The sequence below is a fragment of the Neodiprion pinetum genome, chromosome 6 (assembly GCF_021155775.2).
Source record: "Neodiprion pinetum isolate iyNeoPine1 chromosome 6, iyNeoPine1.2, whole genome shotgun sequence".
In the NCBI taxonomy this organism is placed as follows: domain Eukaryota; kingdom Metazoa; phylum Arthropoda; class Insecta; order Hymenoptera; family Diprionidae; genus Neodiprion; species Neodiprion pinetum.
The window spans coordinates 1,291,715-1,318,814 of record NC_060237.1 but is presented as its reverse complement, the minus strand read 5'-3'; the positions used below and the strand labels follow the sequence as shown (position 1 = coordinate 1,318,814).

The following is a 27,100-nucleotide window of genomic DNA, read 5'->3' as shown; positions in this document are numbered from 1 at the left end:
ATGTTCTCTGACCCGGCATCCCCATCCATTTTACACCATATGCGAGCTCTTGTGAGTTTTTTTATCTATGATGACTACTAGATCATTACAAAGGGGGGAAAAATCGGTGATTTCACTCTTTCTAACAATCCATAAATTTCGATCACGCGGTTGAGTGTCACTGCAGGTCACGTAAAACGAACCCTTGGTCACCGGTATAACAGTACTAGTCAGGTATATAATAAGTATACGTAGCCCAGCCAGCGACATATTGTCTGTGCAATAGATGCCTGAATTCGTACAACGGACAGACCGTCCAGAAATGGGACAACTCAGTTGTCAGTTTATCGGTCCATCTCTCTCTCTTTCATATAAAATACTTCATTCATTCATTCGTTCATACTGTTTTCGGCATTTTCATTTCACCACAGGACAACCGCTTTCTCGTAATCTGAACCCTTCGAATCGGACGATTATAACTACATATCACGGATTGAGGGAATCCAATATTACAAAGCAGTCCCCCGAGGAGGCAAAGAATAGAGGGACTCGAAGAAACAACAATACAAATCGTTCGATCGATCATTCGTCGTTAGTTTTTCCTTTTGCAAGATTTCTTCGCGAATATCTCAATTTCGGACTAGAGTCGTGCAGTCTCTCTTATACAAGTGCCTTTCATTATTTTTACCGCAACTCTGTGAGTATAATTAAGCTTTCAACTCTCGCCTTCTTCTTCTTGATCTTAATTCTTGTTCTGTCGGCAAGATATCTTATATATACAAAATTTGCTGTATTAAAAATCTTGATATTCGATGAGTTAATTGTACAGGATCGATAAAACGAATCTGAAAATAAAAACGAGAACGAGCCAGGAGCCGTCATCACTCGTCTCAAAAAATTCGAAATAAACGGAGTGATCGTTGATCTTGAACCTGTCAAATATATTCATCCAAAGATCGTACGATGGGAATGCGTAGGTAAGAGAGGCAATCCCGTCTGTCCCTCTATCGCTCTTTCTCCCTCCGATCGTTATTATACACCCAAACGTTATCAAATAAACTTCCTTTCCCGAAGGACCCCCCCGTCGGTGATGTCATAGGTTTACTGTACCGAGAAACTCGACGGGATTCGCGCTACTCACACTTGTTTAAATTTAAATTTGCCACTTCTACGTTATTCGTGCATAACGCTGCGTATTATACACATACATACGTGTGTACGTACGCAATGCGTAATACTGACATAATAATTTCTCGTCGTATACGTATGCATACGATGCACATACGCATCTCGACTCTTCGGTTGTCGCAGGAGAATCAACGAACCGATGCACACACACGTATATAATATTCGTCATCCTAGTTGGTGACCGGAAGCCGTTTGGTTAAAGCAAACAATTAGGTCGACGGATTAGGGCTGGGCTCCAAGTATCGCGGTTTGTCATCTGGATCCCGGCGCGTAAAGCTGCTCGACTCGAACAACATTATCGAGTGACAGAAATCCGCCTGCTTGAGATAAGCAGAAAAATCGGTAAAACGTAAATAAAAATTTTTTATAGCAAGGTAATAAAATAAATTCGACAATTATTCCCGATACGCGGGCAATTGTCGGATGTTGAATAATATCGGAATTGGATCATTGAGAGGCGAAATATTCGATCCGTATTCCCAAAAATTGAAGTTTACCAAATATTATGTTTGACAAGTATAATGAGGCAAAAAGTGCGAGGTTGAGAGACACTTTGGGTGCGATCCTCTATTCTCACTGTCAGCTGGACGTTATAGTTGATGGGAGCAACTTGCAAGAGACGAAGGAGAAGAAGAAAGAGGATGAGGATGATCATGATGATGATGATGATGAGAGGAGGAGGAGGAGGAGGAGGAGGAGAATGGCCAAAAGGCGAGGATGCGGCAACAACGCAGCGCCGATCAACGAACGCGTGCATCCATCTCTTGGCGGCTGCCTCCCGGTAATACAACATCGGTTGTATAGGTGCTCACACGTATCTGCACGCGTGTAGGCATGCCGACTGACTGCCGTGTCATACGTATAATCAACGCGTACGGAGAGTGAGCGAAATCGACTGCAGACTCGAGGCATTTCTGCAGCGCTTCTTCGCGCCTTGCATGAAGTTTATGCATCTAGTAAACGCCACCGACACGTGCGCTCGGCTGACGAATGAGTTTCAAGGAAAACGTGTGCAGGTTCTCCGGTCTAGACTCTGAAATCGGTGTCTCGTTTTTTGCCCGTAGTCACTGTGTCGTAGAGGAAGGATCTATGACGAAGCGGCGGTGCGTGATGTCCAAATTTTTAAACCGAACACTTTCCATCCCCCTTGACGTTTTGAATTGACATGAATTTTGCAATAACCGATCTTCTGCGAGGCGAAGAACGTAAGAAAGCAAACGTAGCTTTGAATAATCTCTGTCGAATTCCGATGTTTCCTAAATCAGTTTCTCTCTCTCTTTTTTTTTTTATTGTCTGCTGGTTTAAGTCACGGTTGATAAATTTCTGCGCGTTATAATATACGTTTACGTATCATATAAGGGAGGATAGGCGCGATAGGAATGGAAACGGAGATGAATGAGGTATTTGTCGAAGGTATATAACGCAAGAAGAATGCGTGTATGGATTGAACGTGATAATTTACATTTATGACGGGCATTTGTCAAGCCGTTAAACGATGTTCGTCGGTGTGCCATGTAACATCGTCAAGAACCGAATAAATAACCAATTTGTCTCGATTATTCAATCGCCCAAGATTTGAATCTCGCATCTAGACGAATGACTAATCAAGGAGAAAATGAGAGGTGGCGAAGAATGATAAAAATTCCGAGTAATAATTCAGCGGTGCAATGTACACGGATACGGGAGATATTATAGCCATATCCATGGACAATTTTTCAAATACATAGTTTAACGCCTTGTATTACCCATCTTGTACACGGGCATCGAGTCATTCGAGTGCGTAGAGCGAACGACGAGTAAAGTTGTTCGAACGCCGAACCCCATCTTCACAGAGTGATTGAAACATCAATTCGAATCACGTTGAGAAGAAATCAACTTTGTCATCCATCTCTCATTCGGCGTAACTCAGTCACTTTTTGATTGCATACCACATACTAGTCTGACGCTACAACCCAGAAGTATTAAAACGATCTTCTAACCAGGCTCAAAGAGCAAATTAGAAATATTGGTAGAAAAAAAAATCAAATCCACGAAACTAACGACATTGTGACAACGCTTCGTGAGCAGTTGCAACAGGAGAGATAAAAGAATGAATCAGAACAACACACTGGAGCCACTTTCACGCTCAAATAACTGGTCGACAACCGACGGAGACATTTTTCTCGCATTCCAACCTATCACCAGGTAGATATAGTCCCAGACTGAAAACCCACGTCTCATTGTGACTATTTTAGGTACGAGTCTCTAGGCATTCGGTTCAAATCGTTCTATACATGTATTAGAGTCTATAATAAAGCACTCTTCTCGAAGAAGGACACTACTTTCGTGAAGATAGACGCGCGAATTTTCCTTTAGTTTCTCTTCTTTGTTTCGAATTTAGGCTATCGGCTTATCGTACGTGCAAGGAATTCGACTTGAAGAAGAAAACAATAGTCAATATTTCAAGATTTGTATACTGGTAGATAAGATAAGTGTACTAGTTATTGACACGTTTAGACCCAATTACTGACCCTTGTATTTTCTAAAATTACAAATTGACGGCACAAATTGTGAATTTCCCGATAACTAAAACCAATTGCTAGAAGGTTAGACACTACAAATTTATTTTTTGGTAATTTTAGAACCAAGGATGAAACAGATACGAGCAAAAGTGGTCAATAATTGGTACAGGGTCAGTAACTGGTACACTTGCCTTAGATCTGTTCAAGCAGCCGATCTCCTCAGTTTCTGTTCCTGAATTCGTTTCCTCCCCCGAATTTGCCTTCTTCTTTATTACCGCAGGTATAGATATCCGATGTACACGTAAGACAGCGTGGGCGTATTCTTTCAACGGTTTATAAAGTAACGTAAGAGGCAGCGAGACTTTCTCTTGCAATCGAGACACAGCAACGATTCAGAAACACACACACACACACACACACACACACACAGTACCACACATCATACCTCCTCTCTACCTGCAGCACGAAGAACCGCGTCGTCGAGATTGTACGTTCCGATTTTATTCAGAATGAATTTTCTATTCATAACTCTGAACTCGAATTGGCCACACGCTTATCATTACACAAGAAGAGTAAAACTATGCTTTTCAATTCCTACAAGTATTCCATAGAAGCTGAGTTGCCACAAATTGTCAGAACGAAAATATCGAAACACGTAAAAAGAAAACTTCATCTTTTCGTGTCATTTCCATCGACGCAGAGGTGAGGTTAATGCATCGACTCGGATGTAACGCGGAGTGTAAAAGCGCAAGCAGCAAACGCATTTTTTCCAAATGATAAAATATTATTGCACAGCAGACAATAACTTTTCCGTCAAGTGTAACGCATGAAACAATTCTGTAGGAATAAGCAAGCAATCCAGTTGAGCGCAGGCTACAAGAGACGACGAAGTCTTATCTATCTCGAATACCGAACGAACGCCCGCGTCTGTTGCAGAGAAAGAGAAAGAGAGAGAGAGAGAGTCTTATCGCTGTGGCATTCGGAGTCTAACCTACCGGGAAAACCCCCGACGAGGAAAGCTTTGTCCCAGATTCCGTTCGCCGCCGCATCTAGGTGTCGAAACTCGAGTTTTTTCCCCATTTCTTTTATTTCTCTTCCGGGGGCCGTTCGCGTCGCGAAAAAGGCCTGCTAATATTTTAAAGAGGAGAGAAGGTGCCGGACTGATCTCGCTGAACGAACGAGACAAGTCGGATGCTTTCCAGCAACCGGAATGATGCAGGTTGTGCTCGGACAACCGGCTATTATCGACCTGAGAAAGAATGAATACCTATGCAACGACACGGGTATGTAACACGAGCAAAACTGGCTTCTCGGAAGACGTCGGGACCTGCAGATTCGAGTCTCACCCGGTGCCCGAGCGGCGATTTAGATTCGTTGGGTTTGGTTAGTTCGAAAGGAGGACAGTGTATTAGTAGTCGGTTATGAGTTTGACTCGGCATTGGCGCAGTTGCATCGCGTGCATCCATCAAAACGTAGCACGGTAAATCTTGGAGAGTTTCTCCGCCGCCAGGTTGACAGGTGTCATCCTGGACAATGAGGATACTGATTGTAAGCCAGCCGACTAGTCTCCGTAGCCGCGGAGCGTGTAAGCAGGAGGAAAACCGAGGAGGACGACGACGAACAACAAAAAGAACCAGGGAGGAAATTGGATCCGAAGATGATGGAGGCGAGAGAGACCGGCCGAGATCCGTTCTTTCTCGGCGTGGTGGTATTGAGTGGATCAAGTCTTTTCACCGAGATCCTGAATATCCTTAGACCGCGATGATGCACCGGGAACAGCAACGAGATGCCGCGAGTACGGAACAACAGTGAGTCCCTTCTGCTTCTTCCGCGTATGCCTAATCCAGTTGGGATATTTACGACCGAGCTCTGAATCTCCACGCGAGAGACGAAATTAAGTCTCCGAAAGATTTCTCGACCGAGAAGTGTAACGTGTTGCGTATTATAGTGGTATAGGGAGTCGTTGTATTCACATGAGTGAAGTATTGTCCATTTCGGGAGAGAGCGAGCGCCGGCAGTGAGAGAAAAAGAGAGGGACAGCGGTTCGGCTCGCGTCTGGAACGTCCGGAGTTTTAGAGTTTTGAGCCTTGGGGAGGAGGAGGACGAGGAGGAGAGAAGGGGGGGGGAGGAGGAGGCTGGAATACCGTCTGGGTGGTCAGCAGCAGCGGTGCCGCGGCTCGGTGGAAAAGGGATTGCAAAGAAAAGAATTCGTTCTCTGGTTCACGGGTGGAAACAGAGAGAAGCGGGACGAGGACGAGAGCCAGGACGACGAGGACCAAGACTTCGGCAGGTAGGGACCTGCTGCGGTGATCCAAAAAGCCGGATCATTAGCTCGGACCTTTGGCACATTGTTTGCGATTCAGCGACAAGATGCGGATTCGATTCCCCCCGTCGCGGCGAGTCGAAAACGCGAGTCGACCGGAGCGGCGTAAAGAATCGAATATGGTACGTAACAGTCCTCGGGTGGATTTCCATCCTGGCTCACTTACTGCGGAAGTAAGGAAACGGTTTAAGGATGATGGCGAATCACTGGCAGCCGGTGTGTGTCGAGACAGTGACGTCAGTAACGGCGGCACGCGCCCGCATCGAGACGTGCGGGGAATTTGGGGAACGGAACGGGGTCCGCAAAAAGCGGATCAACGACTGCGGACTGGGAAATTCATCGCTGTTGGTGAGTGGTCGGTGGTTAGTGGCCACCCGAGAACAACGACGACGACGACGACAATTACTTAACGGCTTTCAAACCTGCATCTCGACACTTTCAGGCCTCTGCAGAAGCAGATCAAGCGGCGAGACTTTGGACTCTCGACGGCCGTTTCGCGCGGTGGCGACTGCATCGGATGCCTTTGTCGATTCGTTACTAGTATGCATGTTTTTACGACACCGCGTCCCCGTCGCCGCGCCGCGACGAAGCGCGGGGAAGAAATCGTCTCGCATTCTCGTCCGCTGACGCTTAAGCTGCATACGGTATGATAATTATTCGGAATCGAGCGTGAAACTCGGCGAGCTCGGTATCATTATGCGTACGCATGAGGCCGTTTCGCTCATTTGGTTTACCGTCTTGTAAGGGTGTAATTTGTTATGCCAGGACTGTGATTCCGAGGGGATGAATGAATTCATGGAAAAGAGGTTAAACGGCTATATCACATGCAGTTTTGAGATGAACGATAGAAACGACGCGTGGTCGTTCTGATTGTGAAACTGTAAAACTCAACGGAACTCTTGCGAACGAAAACTTTGTTGCTTCTTAAGCCGACGTTCAAGCTGAACAACAATCGTCAATCGTTCAAAAATCTTCTAGGTAGGTTTACGTTTTCGCAACGTGATGGGCGGGAACGAAAAGAGAACGTCTGGTCCGATCTGAAATCTAACAAAAGGCTGAAATGAGTCGATCCCGCAGTCCACTTTCCCCTTTCATCGATTCAAACATATTATTCGTTACAACGCGGTGTACCTACAGCGCCGTGCAAATTGGCGAGATTAGAACCCAGAGCGTTGAACGTGATATTCCCAATTCTTTTTCTCGCTTTGCGTTACGGCCCGCAACGTACCTACTCTATCATCGTCAGACTGTCCGCTCGCTTTTGGCGGTGCGATATCGCCGGCGGCTGGTTTTTGCGTGACCTTGAGATGATTCTTTCTCTGGGATGGTTAGCGTATTTGTCCAGCGTCCACATGACGAGAGAGCGTGAGCATATGTCTTGTCGATTGCGGCACCGGGGATTCTGATCACCCGAGGTTGAGAATCCCTGATCGATCCATCCATCCATCCATCCATTCGCAGTGTTTCGCACTGATACGCGCGAGGTGACGTCTGTCTATCCGTTCGCCGTCGCCTGCGATGCAAATATATCCTGTACACACGTGGAATATACGTGCCGACCTCCCCTCTATCCTCCTCATCCTCGTCCCACTCGTCAATCTCCTCCTTCGTCTTCTTCTTCTTCTTCCTCTCCCTCGCCTCGCCTCGCCCGTCCGGCACAAGGTGAACAGACCTATTCGGTAAGAAACGAGACGAAGAGGTGCTTCGGGCTCTCGGATGCTGGAGGCGTTGCTCGAGTCGTCTGTCCGCCCGTCCATAGTCGGGCTCTTTTCTCTCCCGAGCTGCGGATACGGTCAGCCAACGAACGATATTCTCCCGACGTAGACGCGTTGTGGCCTCTGCTGCACAAACCGAGGCTCGTTTTTGCCGGTGACGCGCAGTCGTCCTCGACGTGTCCCCTCGTCCTCTCAGTTTTCACCTTCCACGGAGGTTGTTGTTTCTCCAGTCGAGTGAAAGCACTCTCTCTCTCCTCTATCTCTAACTCCAGATACCGATACCGATCTCGATCTCGATCTTTGGATATCATTCTCCGTTCCACACTCCACACTTCACTTCTCGAATATTTTATAACCAAACCGCCGTTAAATTTACTCTCCGGAACGAGGCTGAAGCTGGCAGTCAGAATTAGCAGCCAAACGTTCCAATGTTCATTCGAACAAGATAACGAAGTCCGAGAATCGAAACTTTGCGAAACACTTTGAACGCTTGAAATTTTTCCATTTCAAAAATATTTAACAATATTTACCTAGCTTCTAGCGTTACCTCCATCTCTCCGTAATGAAAGAATCATTCTTCAACTCGACGTATTGTAACGGTCAAAAACCGAGAAATTGTTTTCCTCCCAATTATCACGGGTCAACATCGAGCACCGGAACAAGTCACCGGGATATCCCGAAGCCGGGTCGGCTTGAATCGTTCGGGCTTTGACGACGTGATCGACGATCCCGAGATCGGAAGTCACGAGACAAAGAATTCTCGAATCTGGTTCATCGGTAGGCAGAAGGAGGAGGAGGAGCCGCTGCACTCTTTCCCAAAGGAAGCTGTGACCAAAAGTTCCCATGACTTTCGCTCAGCGAATGAAGCAAGAGACCTCGCCTTTCTTACGATGTACAACGCGTGTACGCTACACCTTTGCTTTCCATTTCTCTTTGCCTACGTTAATTTTGCCACAGCAGTGCGGCAGCGTGAATCATCACCACGTACGTAGCTCAGCATGGCCGGTGATCCACCGATTTGGAGGGTACCGAATCACCGTAGTAGAAACGGTAAATCGAGATCGTGTTAAAAAAAAGCTCTCAACTTGTCGAGAAAGATGGATCATCAAAAAAATAAATCAGCAGTCAATCTTGCCGCGGTAAGTTTGCGTTACATTTCGGCTGAATATCGAACTGCCGCATCGGTTTGTTCGAACAGATTTCTGCTCAATATAATCGATAGAACTTTTTACATCTGCACGAATAGAGTGGTATCGTTCTAATTTAAATTGGTCATAGACCGACCTTTCGAATCTGGATTGACACGATTCGGTATAGTACGCATATTATTGATCAAACCGATCGAACCCTGCAAGACTTTCTTTTCTCCCATAGATTGTAGTTATAACTTTATATATATAATACACACATATATATATATATATATATATATATATATATATATATATATATATATATACTTGACGTCGCGTATTAATAACGTTTATTATCGATAAGATGAAAGAAAGAAAAGAGGAACCTGATTCGAGGGCGGCCAGTAAAACTCCATCACGAAGTTCCCTTACTTCTTCAGGTTTTCTATACAACAATCTTTCAATTTTTCCATGCCCAATTCGGATAAATTGTTTACAGCAAATTCATCAAACCGAAGCGCACAATCGTTTGTAAGGTCATATTTAGAAATATTAAAAGTTTCGGAGATGGTAGAAAAAAAATGAAAAAAAAATATAGTAAAAAATTCCCTGACTTTCCGCAAAAACCCCTGAAAATATTTCCCTGAATATTCAAAAATTTCATTATCCCATGACATTTCCAGACATTCCAGAATTCCCTGACCATGCAGTATAAATACCCTGTGATTCGTATAAAGGGATGAAGAGAGGCGAATAAGGCGAATAATGGCAAGCGCCAGGTGTAAGTCACACGTGCAACATGTGCCTCGTACCGACATGGTGGGCAGGCAGCATATAACTGGACCCCATATAGCACGTTACACCGGTACGTTGGTTCTCGTTCGCATTTGCAATTGACGAGTCGCGCGCGACTCGCGTGGCAACGCTGCAGCATTGTCCCCCCCCCCCCCCCCCCCCCCCCCTTCCCTCGCCAACATCGCCTTCTTATTCACCGTCCTCCCCCTTCATCTCGTTCGGTTTCCCACACGCACCCGCAACTCGGAGAGCGCATCCGTCCTTTTTACGCGCTCCGGTTGGACTCTGAATGACCCACGCGTCGACCGACCGATTGAGGCTGCTTATGCCTACTCCTCTTCTCATTTCTCCTCCTCCTCCTCCTCCTCCTCCTCTCTTATCGCCGTCGCGGCCTGTTAAGCTACGTTCACACCATCCGTCCAGCGAGAGGACGAGTTCGTCGTAATTCTCGTCTGAAAAGTCTCGCATTCACGCTGCACGCGTTCGACATCGGATAACAAATTACTCACCCTAAAACACCCGAAAACTAGCTCACCCCATCGTGCAGACTACGTCACGTATTACGAATGAGTATCAAGTACGATTGTACGTAATACCAACTCGCCTAGAATTGTTGCACTTTGGCAGTTGCACGAACACCGTGCAGCAGTTCAAAATACGGACTATGCGCATGAAAACGTGACGCATTCCTTCACTGATAATGAATATTACCGCGGTAATACGTCCGAATATCGTGTTCTGTACATTTTAGAACGCGTGTAAATATAACTTCACGATTACTGCTGTCGTAAATCTGATTTAAATCAAGATGCCACGGTGGGTTCTACACGGGGAGAAAAATCTGAGAAAAATTACCCTGCTGTTACTAATCGTGATGTAAAGGAGACCGAATGCAGTTTTTATTGATGCGTGTTACAAAAATTATGAGTTTTTATGAAAAAAAATGCTACAATGCTTAGAAACTACGTATTTCGGCAGCACAAAATTTAAAATGTGACGACGCATTTTTCTGATGCAGCACGGTAAAAACTGCGTCAGGTGTCTTTTACATCACGATTATAATAACAGCAGGGTAATTTTTCTCAGATTTTTCTCTCCGTGTACATCTGGATATAATGTTTTTCACGCATTTACGAAGACACAAGGTATAACAGCCGTAAACATCGGTTATCAATTTCTTCGATCTCATTGTCAACGTAGGAATGGAAACCACGCGTCACGTCGTAGTTCAAATCATAGTTATATCGTGTATATCTAGCTGCCTAGTTGCCGTTGCTGCACGCCGCTACTGTTCGAAGTTCAAGATTTGGACCGTGCGACTCTCTGCCCGTTATACGGATATCAGTAGTTCCAGGGTAAGGCTAACGGTTTCTTTCAAACGATCAGAGAAAGAGGAGGATCGACCCAAAGTGTTGTCCTTGTCATAACAGGAGGAGGCGTCGCATTGAGTCCGGTAAAACATGCAGTTATATTACAGAGCACACACAATTAGTCTCCTTCAATTTTCGTCTCGAATGAAATTCAAATTCTTTGCAAAAGCCCCGATCAACCAGATTCAGAAAAAATTATATACGCACACACATATATACATAAAAGAAGTGGTTCATTTCACAATAATTTTCAATAACTTTTGTACAAATCTCATAGAAAAAAGATGAAATTGTTGTTATACAATATCCATGAAAACCCAAGTCCTGAATCTGCTTTTTTTTTCATTCTTTGTTAAATCTTTTTACGAATCACTATTTTTTCATATTCCTGCCACATTTCGTCGGGGTATAATATACTGTATAACAAACGATCAATCTGCGCGGCGTTATCGTGCAGCATGACCCACGGGTTACGGCCCGAAAAACGAAACACACTTTTCAATTATTTCTTTACCCGTCTCGACGAGAAAGAAATATAAAATCAAGCGCGGTGATATAAATGTAACATAAATCGTAGGGGGTGCGAGTAGAATGATTACACGGTTAAGAACTTTTCACCACCAATGCATCCAGCCGCATTTGAATCAGGAGAACAGTGGACAGTATTGATTCGTTGTTTCGACTCACATGGCTGTACGGGGAATTTTTTACGATCAGCTTATTCCGGCGGAGGTTCGCAGAGCTTGCATAAAGCTCATTTCACGAACCCTTAGAGCCGTGGCTCACCGCTCGGAACTGAATGAATTTTTGAATTACAGCTCAACGATTATTCGGTGAAAAACAATTGATACAAAATTACACCGTATAATACAGTGGCTGCGCCACTTTCGTGGGGGTAGAAAAGCGTTATTTCAAGTTTCAGCCCACGGATTTATAATGTTGGTATAAGTGACGCAATGCAACGCCCACGACCACGACTCGTTCTCATTTCTAGACTACATCGAAAGCCTCCCTCGTATTTTCGCCATCCACCTACGTATAGGAGGTGAATGAATTTTTCCTAATAACGAAAACACAAAGTTCGAGTAAAAATGCGGATTCGCGATATAATTTTTGGCGAAAAAGAATATGTAGCGCTGTACAGGTTTTTCATTTTAATAAAAATTTACCCGACATTGTTCAATCTGTAAATCAATTTTACACATCGTTTGACAGCACAAAACTCACGTGATTATACGTATAAGTGATAACGAAATTTAAAATGTCAATTTTATGAAGCTGAAGTTGTTTCGGATAAAATCGTTATTTACCAGTTTCAGGAATGTCTGAGATGCAGTAAATTACAATAAGGGAAAATATATGTACATATTTGGCAAACTTGGCTACTTCAAAGTCACTATAAAAATGGAAAATAGTAATTTTCCCCCCCTATGTTTCGTTACGTTGACGTTACTAACTTCAGCCTCGTTCAATTTTAACACTAGTATGATACGTACACGTGGGAGCAAAGCAATTAAAACAGTATAGCATGTGGACGAAACTTATACACTGCTTGCAGCTAATTACCGATCATATTTTGGTCGACCGGTGGATCGGAGTAGTGAAAGTTTGGCGTAATCAAGCATGTGCCGGTTGTTTGTGTTATACCCTAATACATATCTATATACATCTCCTAGTTCAGTGCAGCAGCGCTGTAAGTTGATTTCGAACTAAGCGGCCGATTCGATTTTGTATAATAAAAGACATCGAGATGATCGATCGGCGATTTCCCGACCTGCGTTTCGATATCTATTATTATATATCTACGTGTTGTGCAATATCTCTTTCGATTTGATTCACGCACCGGTACGAAAATCGGTCTCATACCTTGCAGAATTTGGTCCTGTACCTTGATTATGTTCACGGTAAACCAAAATTCCCGAGAACGGCTAATGCGAACTTTCACCTTTCGCTGCGGAGCGATTGTTCCACGGTTGAACGACGCTAAGGCGACGACGGCGGCGTCAGGCGAGCATGTTCACTCCTTCTCTATTTTATATACCCACAACCACGCGAACAAATTTCGTCGACTAATGGCGGATGGTTGCGTTCGTCGTCGAGGTTGCCAAAGGCGGTACATCCGTAAATACCTGTTAACGTGTTGAAATGCGTGATATACAGGTACGTTTGTACATGGGTGCCTGGACGTATCGCATTTGAGATTAGAAATTCACAAACGCCCGAAACGAATTTGCAAAAGCCAACTGAATTTTGACGCGACCTGTTGCCTGCTGGCTGCTGCACTGCTGCGGGTAGAAGTTAGACAGATCGTGAGGATGAAGTTAGCAACGTTGATTCATAAATTAAAACGTTAGTAACGGAAAAATCATTATTTCATATAATTTTATAATAATGACTTTCGAGGAATTGGTTTTGCAAAATACGAGCATATTTTGGATGTGAAGAAGAAGAAGACCTCCGACCCCCTAGAAAATTGTGGTGAATCACGTTTTAATTGCTCGTTGTAAAATTGTTAGGGATTTGAACGTGCAGGTAGACGAGACTTTTCATGGTCAAAGTCTACCCACAATAAACAAGATAAATTCCTAACGTTCAGTGCCTCACCCTGCGGTACACGTAGGCGCATACGTACCCACCTCGGCCCGAGGAAAACTATATTTGGCACTTGAGGACCAGGCGTGATCATATCGATTGCCCGAAGAGTATTATTAATAGTAGTGCGTACACACCAGATGACCCAAACACACTGTGCAGGTCGAAGCCGAATCGCCACGAGGGGTTGGGGTGAATACCCTCGAGCGTTTAAGAGAGTGAAGTTCGTAACGTTAATGTAACGATTCGTTTTTGGGAAAAATCATTGTTTCGCAAATGTAGGATCGTCTGAAATTGAGTAATCTACTTTTAACAATCAAAGTGTATTTGGATTTTAAGAACTTAAACTCCTCTAAAGTCATTCTCAACTTTCAAAACAATGATATTAGTTTCGATATTCCGTTACATTAACGTTACTAGCTTTAATCTGGTGTGTTTTTTACCAACGTTAAGCCTTCGATACGCAAAATGCGTAAAACCGTCGTGTCTGGTACTCCGAAAAGAGGGACGACGAAAAAAGATATCAACCGCGTTACGGAAGCGTTACTCGGGACGCAGCTTCATGGCCCCCGTCAATAACGAGAAAACTGCTTAAAGTCGATTCCGGATATCTACTGAGTAATTAAAATTCAGGGAACGTCCACCAGTGGCCGCAGGGCATTGCAACTGTTCGGAATTCCAGCTTTTCCGGATTTCCTCTTTGCTCTCTGCAAGTTTGCCGCCGCAGCCTGCCTGCCTACTACAGCATAACCTGTCCGGGATGCGTGAGCATGCATGAATCCGTGTCCAAGATCGTCCGTACAGGTGCATTACAGTCATGCACCATGTACGGACGGACGGACGGACACGCACACCCACACAAGCTGGATCGAATGGATGGTCGAGCCGAGCGAAGGCTTCGGGCTGCGTGCATATAATAATATAATTAGACGCGATAACTGGACGGCCGGAGGGGGAGCCGGCGGCGAACAGAAACGGCGAGATCGCATCTCTCTCGCGGAGTCGTCGTCGTCGTCGTCTAGGGTATAAACGTACACCAAAGACGCGTGCGTATGTATGCACATAGATGCATGAATCATGGAGAGAGTTAAACGCGGGAATCGAATTGGAATGTCGGGTTGCTCCGGTCTAAGCTCGGATTACTGCACTGGCTGGTTGGTTGGGTCGGGCAAGCAAGACGCCCGTAGTCACCGTCGTCCTCCTCGTCCTCACCGTCGCTCGCCCGTTACATACCGTTGTTGTACTAACGACTTTCCGTACGTGCGGCTCAACTAACTCTCTATCCCTCTATCTCTCTCTCTTTCTCTCTTTCTTTTCTTCCTTACAACGGTATCACCTCGAAGAGGATTAGGGAATTCGAGACAATACGTTTGACTTGTAAGAAACGGGACAGCCGGAATGTTTATGACCGTTTTAGGTACTTGGAAAGAGAGAGAGGGAGGGAGGGAGAGAGAGAGAAGGGCTTTTATCACAATACGTACAGGGAAAGGTTTCGGATAATAAAGAAACAAACGGGAATAACAGAGGTAAACTCACCACGTGAACGCTGGCGAGTCCGACGGGGTCGTTTTGCTTCTTGTCGGTCTTCTTGGCCTGCCGTTTGGCCTTGCTCTCGAGAAATCGTTGCTTGAGCACCTGAGTGTCCTGGCTATTTTGTTCAACGAGTCCGTTGAAGCTCTGATCGAACCTGGGTATGCAGTCGGTCTGCCGCCTCCTGTAGCTTTCGATCCTCCTCCTTAGCCTGTCGAATACGGCCTGCCTCTTTGGGGTTAAGGCATCCTCCATCCCCGGCGCCTGTCCCATTTGTAATTGTTGTATCTGATTCTGGGCGATCAATTGGTTCGCGTTCAAGCCACCCGGCTGCACGATGATGCCGTTGTTGTTGTTGTTGTTGTTGAGGTTGTTGTTATTGTTGTTGTTGTTATTCTGGTGCTGCACGCTCTGCTGAGACGCGCCCACGCAGGCCGAGGCTGGCCCTGAGGGGGGGCCTTGCGGGGGCTGCCGGGGCAGGAGCCCCCCTGCCTCCATACAGCCCCCTAAGTCCAGCGCAGGGTACGCCAGCTCAATGAGAGCCTCTGCTTCTCGTCGCCCTGGCGCCGCGACGGGGTGTCTCCTCCGCCACCGCGATAATCCCCCCTCGCATCCTCCCCTTGCACCGCGAGCCGTCCTTCCACGGGCGGACAGCCGCCGCTCCGACTTTTACTTCTACCTCTACTTCTACGACGACTGTTTCCACGTCTGCGTCTACGTCTACCTCTGCCTCTGCCTCTTCCTCTTCCTCTTCTTTTTCTTCTCTCTTCCTCGAGAGGGTGCCCCCGTTGGACTTGACTCGCAGATTGTCACTCGCTTCTCCCTCCTCCGCAACCTCGTACATCGGCGTACGACGCGCGATTGTTCCTATTTTTCGTCACCTCCCCTTCGCCCCCGCCTCCTTGCAACAAGGAATTTTACGTTATTATCACTCGGCGAGCGCTATACGCTCTCCTCTCGCTTTTGTCGCTTCGCTGCCGCTTCTTATCGTATCGAGAATCACGCGTGCCGCGCTCGCGCAGGCGCAGGCGCAGGTTCAACTCCGTGACGAGGAGGGTGAAGAAACACACTGCGAACGGCGACGACGGCAATGCCCTATAGCGGTGGTAGCGGTCCTCTTCCACGTGATGTAAACAAGAACCCGATGACATTCGGCGGCGTCTTCGTTACGACCGTAAACATTGTAGGGATTCGACGTGTTGTACTTCCACCTAATTGTCACTACTGTCAACTCCGCGCACTCTTACCCAACTATTGCACTTTCTTTGTTCGCCGCGCGTGTGTGTGCACTACGTACGAATATCAGCGGCAGCCCTTTCTCGCCTCTCGCGCCGAAGGGTGTAAAACAACGTCAACAAGAATAACTGTAAACAATCCGTCCCGGCGAACCGCGCCACCTTTCCCGATCCTCGACTTGTTCGACGCACGACGGGTATCGCGTGCACCGATCGCGAGTAGTCTCGCCTACTTACTCGTAGTTATACGTACGTCTCCTCGAGTGCTCTCCTACCAGCCGATCGTCGTTCGCAGCGGCAGAAGGCGACGTCGAATAACGCGCGGCTCGACGTCACAACAGGTAGTTGAGAGTGAGCGCGGCGTGTTTCAGCCGACTAGAAAGAGACGGTCGTAGGTCGTTCGGCACGAGGGGGGGGGGGCGGAGTGCGACATCCAACGGACGGGGGTAAGCGACGTGAAGAGCGAGAGAGAGAGGGGAGGGGGGAGAGAGACGAACCGGTGTACCGCTGCTAGAGAGTCCGAGGGACGCACAACTGCCGTAGCTGCAGCCTGAAGCCAACCGCAGGAGAGACGGACACGCCGGGTTTATCCGCCGCCTCCCTCTATTTTCTCTCGTTCTCTCTCTCTCTCTCTCGCTCTCTCTCTCTCTCTCTCTCTCTGTTTGCGGGAGAGAAGGAGGGCCCAATGTTGTACTCGATAAAACGTCAAGACAGAAGAGGAGCGGACTTCTGCGATTCGGGCTAAACGCCGAACGACGACTGACGAAGGTTTCGATCGTGAACCCCGTTCGCATTTACTTCTTTCCCGTGATCGTTGCACTTTGAACGGTGGTGAGAGTTACATGTTGTTTCGAACGCGCGGCGTTTGTCACATGTTGTTTGTTTTGCTTTATCGACAGAGAGGGGGGATGAGTAACACCGAGGTTCTCGTACGCACAATGATAACACTTCACACCGTATCTTCCTTCTCCTCGTCCTCGTCCCGTAAGTCTAACCCTAACCTCACTTTTCAACTGTCACTATCCACTCTTCGTCGGGTCACAGATTCTACCGCACGGTCAGTTTACGTTAATCACGACGCGCGCGACCCCGCGATGACAACACATTCAATTCCCCCAAACGGCCGTCTCGTTTTACCCCTGTATAACGCGCGGGGCCATTACCACAACTGCGCGTGGGTACGGGAGCATATATCGTTGAAACGGCAAACCGTAATTACAACATCGCAAACAGCGACGCCTGGATCCGAAACGCCGAACTGCCGCGCCAGTGCCTTTCTCGGTGGGACACGTGACCCTCGCGCCATCTTGAATTCAGGCTGCCGACTAACTGCCTCGTCGACGCTCGGGAAGAAAGCTGTCGTGGCGAGCGTGGATGGCGAGGATGTTTTGGAAAAGCGGTTGCGACCTTTAACCGAATGAAACTGAGAATGATTCGGGAGTAACCGCCCCCTTAGTTGGCGAATAGGATTCGTTTCACATCTGCGAATTCGAATGAACAGATTTACTCGCAAGATTTTAAGGTAAGGCATTTTCTTACGCTAGGGTTCTTAATACTCTCACCTATGGCGCCACAACCCGGATCGCATCGATGTATTTTGTTTTTTTGCATCGTCAACAACGTGAGAAAGAAACCGATGCAGTGAGTTAATCGAAATACATACATAACAATACGTAAAATGCGAAGCGATATGTGAATTTCTGACTTCCCGTAATTTCCCGTATCCACCAGGATGCGTGGCGACTTTCACACAAATTTGTTTCGACCTGACCCGAGAAAACAAAAGACAGAGCAATCAGGCGACTCGAAATCGGGAAGTTTTATTGTGGAAGAGGATTTGTTAGTACTTCTCACGACTTGATCAATTGATTATCAATCATGCTATCGATTACAGACCTGTTTTTACGACAGAAAGGAACCTGAAGGAGGCAACATTCGCGTTCAATCGAAGATGCCGCTGGTAGTCTTATTTTGTAGAGAGCATCTTATCTGGCCTACGGTATGCCAAAGTACACGATTCCATAGAAAACACAGATAAACGATCGGAGATATTTCGAAGAAGAAAATATGGAATACACAAATTGAGACGCAGTAAGGTAAGAAGTTACCGTGAATAAAAATTATTGGTAACAAAATAAGGAAGGGAGGGAGAGCGATTCTTTCTCCCTCCCTCCCCCCTGCCGTAATCAGGCAGAATGCAAAATATTTACCCGTGAGCCTACGAACACGGCAAGCACAAGTTTTGTTAATATTTGACATTTATTGTCAATTCTGATTGCAACGGTTGAGCTTTATTCACGGAATTAACAACAGGTAAATTCCGTGAACCAGGTAAATAAAAAAGTATTTAAATTTGACACTAATTGACGAAGTGATTATTATCTGTTCTGCTCGTTCGGATTCCCGTAGTCGTATAATTGGCTGTGAACCGGAACTTTGGTTAATACGGTTCAGTCAATAAGTTTCTTGCCGTTTGGTTTGAAAATTTTTTCACAATTATCCCAAACCTTTTGTCACTGATGTTTTAGCCTATGTTAACGACTTTCAAATTATCATGCAGGCGTTCTGAATTTCTCTTTTCTCACAAGTTAGTTGAGCGTTCATAATTTATTATTTTTAGACTTTTTCCTTACTTCAACTTTTACTTCTCTTTGCGTGCAAGAAATCACTAAAAATGGTAGCTCTCTTCATCGTTTTTATCTCTCTATTTGTGCTCACGGTGTGACAAAATTGGCAATGGTCGCAAACAGGGTTGAACTCGTTTCTATATCTGGTTTCGGTAAACTCAGAAGCAAACTTCGACGATTTCCGCTGCGAAAAATATTTTTAACTGACTATATTTTCTAAACGCCCAATTCGATCGCTAAAGTTACAAGTTGAAGTTGTTCTTATTGTAATGCACATTTCAAAAAGATTGTTTTAAAAATGTGCAATGTGCTTAGAACACCGAAACTGTGCCTCATTATTGAAAAATAAATGTTGACATTTTAAACAGTCATTTCGTAAATACCTGTGAAATTTAGGTACATTTTTATCATCTTGTATCACGGAAACAACAACTGGTCAATCTCAATCGGTGTAATTAGAATCGGCAATAACGGTAAAATATTCGAAAAACTTGTGTTTACCAAGTTTGTAGCGTGAAGGGTAAAAGTTTATACATTCTGCCTGTTGACGGCGGTGGTGGAGGGGGGGAGGGCCGAGGGGTGGCAAGCCTTTTTACTCCGTTATCAGTTATCCTTATTCGTGGTGACATCTTACTCCACTACATCGTAATATTTGTGCCCTATATCTCGGTCAGGCCGAAATGTCCCCAGTCCTTTATTTACGTGTCCCATTGAACCTTGACCCACTGAACTGTGCCCCTTACAATTGTCGGCAAAGCGCCACGTTGATACCAAGAATGCTACCGCGTCCCGTAGAACTGTGAGCCATTAAGCCATCCTTTTTATTTTGCTATCAAAGCTTACGCGTCACCGACGTCAATATGCCGCAAACAGCGCAATTCTATTCGCAATTTCGAATATGTACAAATATCCAAAATAAACTTTTTCTTATGCATCAATAATGCGAGGTACTGTATTCCTGAAATTGAATTACCACCTATTGCAGGAATAAATTTGCCAGCATTATTCTCGCATAGAACAAAAAGGCTTTTGGATATTGTTGTTCGGCATTGTATTATGTAGAAGTGCGCTGAAAGCCGCATTGATAATTATCAGCTTTGCGTAGGCTTTTATAAATTTCAAAATAAGTAACATCTCAGTCGGTCCATTTAGTACCGTTCGCTGGCGCGACATAGGTTTTTGAAACGAATTTTTGGACGTATGTGGACGGTAAATACAGGTCGGGTAATGAACTGTATTCCAGCGGGCCAGCGTTGCAAGCTCAGTCGATAATGTAAAGCACTTTATCATGGCAAGGTGCCATTTTAGCGGCCGAACCGTCGAGACTACGCACCTTGTCACGATACTCGGGTTCATTTCGGCATCTGTACCCATGTTCCTTCCCGCTTGAAGTACATTGTAAAACTGCTCCCAAGGGGCGCCACTGCCATACTAATTTTGTAGCGCCGTTTTTCGGAATCCTTGTGAACCATTATCTGTATTCATCCACAGTAGAAGCGGTTGCATCGACTGGCAGGAACCCCGAGTCCCCGTTCCAAGCAACCAAGCAAGGACCCAACTTACCTACAGTGCTGAATCGATCGTGTTCTGCTCCTGCCTATCTTACCAATGGTAAGTACCCTCTCACAAATTCGTACCATACAAATATACAGAATTCAGTGATAAGGAACGTCTGGATATGAACCTTATCTACGTTAGATTGATGACATGGAGTTTAGCTTAAGTTTTATTTCCATGATCTTTACCGCCTGCGATTTCCTCGAAAGTGTGGCTATCGGTAGACTACGACTGAATTAATTTATAACGGTTGACAAACGGTGCAGCTTATATATTTTAGAAAAATTTAATATAGTACGTAGTTTTATACTCAAGAGACAGGCTAAATCTAACACGCGGCGGTAAGTTGGCATGTTATCAAATTGCCGGCAATCAGGCGCTATATTTTCAGATACCACTCAAACCACCACTACCACTAATTATTACACCTGTGGTGACATGCAATGATTATCCAGCGTATAAAATTTACGGTGCCTGTCACGGTGACTCTGACCAATGATGTGACATTACGAACCTCGTTGGTTTAGTACATTTTTAGTCAACATCCACTGTCGATGCCATTTTGCAAACATCCGATGCAGTAAAGTTGGACCAACGAATTGCATAAACTAAGGCGCGCTACTGAAAGATTCAAATTGTTTCATTGTTTTACCCGAGCAAAAATTAATTGACCCTAGGCGTGATGATTCGATCGTTGAAATTTATGAATCACCCATCTGTATCATCCCGAAAGAGGAGATCAGGTGAAAAATTGACGGCCTCCCTGTTGCACATTGATTAAATATGTCGACGTTGAACAATCTTTATTGATATCGCTGTGAAAATTAATCGATGAAATTTTTTCCACAAGTCTGTGTCGTTTATTTGAAACTAATTTGATCGATCAGCGTGCAAGTTCTTCGGTGCGTAATAATCCGGGCATAAATCTGATCGTGCGAAACTCTCTATTATCAGTATGAAAACGACAACAATAGCCGGCGCCTGGTTTTTCACGGTAGTTTGAACGACGGGTCGAAACTGACGGCTTTATAAACGTAAAAGTGACTTATAGCGACGAAGCCAAGGACCGGATTGGACAGGGTGTAGATATCAGTTCCCTTCACGATCGCCTAACCATCAACGGAGGAAACGTCACCCGCGCACAAAGAGTCCATACAGTAACTTTTTGAATGAAACTCTACTCTGCTCGTCCGCTCGCGATAATATGCTCAAATTGTAAACCGTCTCGAATAATCGGAATACAGGAATCTACACCAGCGTTCGAAGCGGTTAATGGACGCCGCTTGAGAAACGTGGGGTGCGAAACATTCCCGCATTGTATATCCACAGCACGAAACAAATATTCGCTCCACTTCCCACCGCATGCGGGTCTCCGCATTCTTTTATCGCGAATCTATCTCACACGTTTCCGGTCAGTTCCGTCACAGCAGCCGTCCGTGGGGTGAAGCTCCTGCGGCTGCCCGTTGAATTAATAATTCCGCAGGGAATATGCGAATCCTTGCGAATGTGCAAAATTTTGGAAACTCGAGCATACGTCCGAGCGTAACTGAACGAAAAATTTGACGTAGGGTAATTCCGGGTGAGATGCAGATCGTAGGTAAGAGGTGGACCACCACATTATAGTCCAATACAGCAAAGTACACGAGTAACTCTACTGTGGACCATCTCTTACGTCTGGCCATCTCACCCGGAATTACTCTAAAATACTCTAAATCGATGCACGGTGTCTCCGGTTTTTAAAATATTACTATCCACCGCATCGTTGCCCTGTAAAGTTTCTGGTTGTTTGGGTAGTATTTTCGTTACGTATTGCCCCGAAAAACGGGAAATACTGCAGATCAATGGAAGCGATAGGAAGGCCTGCAGGGGGGTCGTCGACTGTTACGTATAGCCGTCCCGGTTCGCGCCTCTTTCCCCCCTTCTGCTCATCCACACTCAATAGCCGGCATTGTTGTCCTGTCTGCGTATAATAATAAAATGGTGGGGGAAGGGTGATGGGGGGGGGGGGGGGGGATGACGGAAAAAAGAGTGAAACGAAAAAAACAACAAGTTGCTCAAACCACGAAAGAATCGGTTGAGGGTCGGGGCCGCGAAGGAATTGCTTGTGCGAACCCCGAATATCCCTGAATGACGCCGAATGAAGTGAAATAAAACTGGGGGCCTATTACGGCGATGCATGCGACACATGCGCACAATACTTTAAATCTGCAGCCACGTGCGAGACACGCGATTCTCATTCTCGAATATACCGCGTCGTTTGCCGCGGAATCGCAATCGCTAATTACACCTAATTAGAACGAACAAACAATCGAATCGACGAGGACGAAGCTCACTTGGCCCCGAAGCGAGGGCTGGTTTTTTTGACGGGGGGGGGGGGGGGGAGATCAGACTCTCGTTATCTCGTTGATGTGCACTGAAATCGAGTCCGATCTAATTAAAAGAAAAATTGGCCTCCTTCGAGCCGCGCAAGCGCCGCAGTCTGGCGAGTCGTGACAAATCGACTTACTCGAGGCAGCGCGGTTATCTTATCCCACGCACAAAGTGGGCACCAACACACGAGTGATACCTGTAGGTATGCATGTACACGTTATACCAAGTCCTCCTTCGCCTCCTGTTCTCCTCCTGCGAGACGGGTGAAACAAGTGCCACCAGGTGGGCGTGTTTGACGTGTAGGTACCAGTCACGTATAATGCGGTCCTCGTTAGCCTCTCGGGGTAAAAGAAGCATCGCTCCAGATACAGATCGGGAGATAAATGGCTCCCAATTAACAATTGTATCTCATCGTTGTCGGGGGTTGAGGACCGGGGTGGCGGACGAGGAGGATGAAGAGGAGAAGGAGGAGAAGGAGGAGGAGGAGGAGGGAGGATGGAGGGCGAGGGGATGACGATAATTGAACGGGTGGTAAAATATCACCGGGGCGACTGGCGTTCTTCAATTTAGAATTTAATTAAAAAGTCTTTGAGCGCGCGGAAGAATTGTGATTCCTTTTGTAGTCCTCGGGGTGAACGGAGGAGATAGGAGCTGCTGAGTCCTGGCGAGTCGAGGAGAAGAGCGGAGAGGAGAGAAGAGAGCTAGAGTTGCGTAATATATTCAAAAGCGCGAATCAAGCTTCTCTCTGTGTCCAAAGGAATCCGAGGAACGTTCGATCTGCACAGTTTTTTTGTCGTATTTTCTCCGCTCGCTTATCCTTCGCTTCGAAATTCTCCTTCCAGGATCCTCGCGTGCTTGGCCACGTGTTGCCGCATCCTAGACAGTCCCTTTCCTCCAACTTTACGCGTCCGTTCTATTCTTCGTTGAAAAAAAGAAAAAGAAAAACTCGCGAATTCGTCGAACTCACCTTTGAGAACGAGGAGAGGTTGCAGCAGCCACTCGACGCGCGGCCATCATTTCCGGTAAAATTTTCTTTCCAAAGGGAAACCGCGAAGGAGAGGAAAAAGTCCTCTCGTGAAAAAACCCGCGGTGTAGCCGCAAATGAAGTTACCCTGATGACAGGTGACGTAATTCCTGCAAGAGCACCCCGAGTCCTCGGAGGCCTGACCCTGTGCCTTGATCTCTGCCACAGGGAGAGAAAAGACATCTCAAGGAGGAGAATTTCAAGGAACCACCTTACGCAGAACGTCTCGCGCTTTTTACTCGAGTCAAAGGAATTTTTTCCCTTACTCGGAATTAGCACTCGGTTGTTTTATTTTTTTCACTTTGACTCGACCCGCGCATGTGTTCTTTGCAGTACCTAATTATTATACCGACATTGACGTAAACTTTGAACAATATTCGCAGAAATGTACGTTGGGATCGAAGGATCGGTTGGGAGGAAGGTCGCCGGTTTCCATGCGAAACCGCATCGTTCCGCTGCAGCGGCGGAAATTCAGGCGGGATATTTCCGGGTCCACGAATATCGCGTATTCGAGTTCCAGCGAGAAGTTAACAATGTATGACGGTTGGCTCAATGGCGAGTGGAAATAAGAGAGAAGGGAAAAAGCTCCGATGCACTCGAATATGAAGTCGAACGTTTGAAAAAGCAAACAGATTTTGTACGAGAAGATTTTTTTCATCGCGCCTCCGAGCGAGCGGTTCGCGCCTCGGTTGACGCGAACTGTCGAAAGGCAAGAATTTGATTGACGTTTCAATGCGACTCGAGGACGCGGAGCGCGAGGAGGCATGCATATATGAGGCGCCTGCACCCTCTGCTGCACCGGCTGCCACCCCATAGTCCCAGCATCCATTCGTGTGTGGGGGGCAGCGGTGGTTTAGCTTTGGCGCTGCGGAGCACCGAGAGTCGCGGCTGCAGTCAGTAGCTGTTGTAATTTAACGAGCGTTTCTCTCCTCGGTCACAACTCGTGTTACCGATGCCAAGAGCGTTTTTTGCCAACGCCCGGACATTTTTTTCGTACGCCTTTCTTTTTTTTCCAATTTTTTTCTTTTGCTCTTTTCTCTTTCTTCGCTCGCTTTTACTCTCTTGATTCCATTTTCACCTCTCACCCCGTCGCGTAACAAGCAATTTTTTGATTTTTTCGAAATGCAAAAAAACTCCCCGCACGTTTCACGTATACGTAACTATATAGTCACACGGAATTTACTTTGTATATACGAATAAATGCCGCATGTGCGGTGAAACCGAGATTCGAAACCGTTAACATTTGAATATGAACAGTGGTAGCGGGTATATAATTTTAGGAAATCAACCAACGAGCAGTGAATTTCAAGTGTTGGTAGGTATGTGGCTTACCCACATTTTCTATGGAAACTGAAGTCGAGGAAAAAAACTTTTTACCACGATCTCGTTCGACCGCAGCCGCCGATCGGTTTTCCGTTGGCTGCGGAATTCGTTTTATTCTTACACCCAGAGGGTCATTGGAAATAAAATTGTAACAAAATGGTTAGTAATTATTTTCCACTTCTTGTAGGCTTTTAAAAAAATTAGCAAATCGTTGGAACTTGTACCGTAGGTACGAAATACGAAAACTCTGACAATACGTGACTCGATCGACAAGAATCTTGTTTCGTGCAAGCTGGATGCAAACTCCGTACTTAAGGGGAGAGGTCTACAGCTTGGACGATATAAAATCATGCCTATTTTTAGCAGTTTTTATTTTTTGCTTAAATAAAAACACAGAGAGAAATTCGATTTTGAAGGATTTATTATACATAGTTTCAAGAACATTTTGGAATTTCTTCATTGAAATTAATAAAAAAATTGCGGCACGGTGCACACAAGTAGTGGACGACTCCGATATCGAGAGCTTTTGCGGTGGCGCATCTCCCGACATCACTGTCCAATCTGTAACAGATAGAGAAATTTTTTCGAGTTAAAAACACCTTCTCGGGTTCGAGCTCATAACCCAAATGTAAAAAAAAAAAACTTCAAATATATTTCAGTATAGTTCAAATATATATAATTTCATTTTTCGACCAAGAAATTGTTGATCAAATTTTGTGATTGAAATTCAAAAATCTAGCCACGAGTTCGAATCGATAAACAAGTTTTAAAGATTGCGTCTAAATTTCAAGTAGATCGGATAAAATTTGACCGAAAAATCTTCGCCACCGGATTGGAAACGCGATCGTTCGCTACTTATACACGCCATGCCGCCATTTTGTTATTAGTTTCAAAGAAAATATTTTAACGTGTTCGTCAAAATATGAATAATAAAGCCCTCAAACTCAAATTGCTCCAAGTATTTTCACTTAAAAATAAAAAAAAAAACTCCTAAAAATAGGTACGATTTTAAATCGCTCAAGCTGTAACCCCTCCCCCCTCAAGTGAAACCTTCGAGCATCGAGCGGAACAAGAAGAGCCAAATAAATAATTTATCATTGTTCGCGTTCAGTATTTGGGGGCGCATCTCTCCGGCCTTCGAGGAGGGGGGGCCGGGCGCTTGGCCGACACCGTGCCCACTTTTATAACTCTATCCGTACTTTTTGGTTTGCCACTAACTGCTTTAGCGCGCTTACCGCTGTGTATTGTGCGCTGACCTTTTTTTCCCTCCTTTTCTCTTTTATTCTCCCCCTTTCCTCTTCTATTCCTCTATTTTCCCCCTTTTTTCGTCGCCTCTTGATTTATGGGTGCGCTGCCGGCGAAAGAGAGACCGACCCCGCGGCAGCTCGGACAGATCATTATATTTTACCCGGTTTTACTCATCGCTGCAGACGATCAATTGTGCAGTCTCCGCAATTATTCTACCTTGCAGCTTGATCTTTGTGTACAAATTTGGAGGGCGAGGTATCTGAAGATAAAGGGGTGAATTCGAACAAAGAGACTCGTGAGATTTTGGAAAATTATTGAATTCCGGAATCTTTGTCTGTACAAGTTTGGCAAAAATAAAATTTTACGAGAGGATCTAATGTGACGAGAAATTTTAATGAGACGAGGAGAAAAAATTTAATTTTTCTGAGCACAAGTATCGCTCTGCTTGCACGATGTCGAAACAGCGGACCGTTCACACGGTTGAAAATCGACGAAGTAAATATAATTCAAAATAACACTTACCTAATTAGCACGTGCTAACGTCACGACTTATCGTTGAATTTTTCGACACGGTTCTGAAGCGAAAGATA

General features: G+C 45.6%; 1 protein-coding gene and 1 long non-coding RNA gene across 10 annotated transcripts in view; one reads left to right on the top strand and one right to left on the bottom strand.

Annotated features, from left to right (window-relative positions):
* mam (mastermind) overlaps window positions 1–16,992 on the bottom strand; it is a 131,358-nt gene extending 114,366 nt beyond the window's left edge. For all 8 annotated transcript variants that reach the window (XM_046632407.2, XM_046632408.2, XM_046632409.2 and 5 more), the window contains exon 1: window positions 15,133–16,992. In XM_046632407.2, the coding sequence (XP_046488363.1) occupies window positions 15,133–15,624 (492 nt within the window). In that variant the 5' untranslated portion in view covers window positions 15,625–16,992. The remainder of the gene's footprint in view (window positions 1–15,132) is intronic.
* Window positions 16,993–17,128: 136 nt separating this feature from the next.
* The window catches only part of LOC124221949 (uncharacterized), a 149,593-nt gene continuing 139,621 nt past the window's right edge, over window positions 17,129–27,100 (top strand). For both annotated transcript variants that reach the window (XR_006883893.2, XR_011177355.1), the window contains exons 1-2: window positions 17,129–17,883; window positions 20,480–20,599. This is a non-coding gene — a long non-coding RNA (uncharacterized lncRNA). The remainder of the gene's footprint in view (window positions 17,884–20,479; window positions 20,600–27,100) is intronic.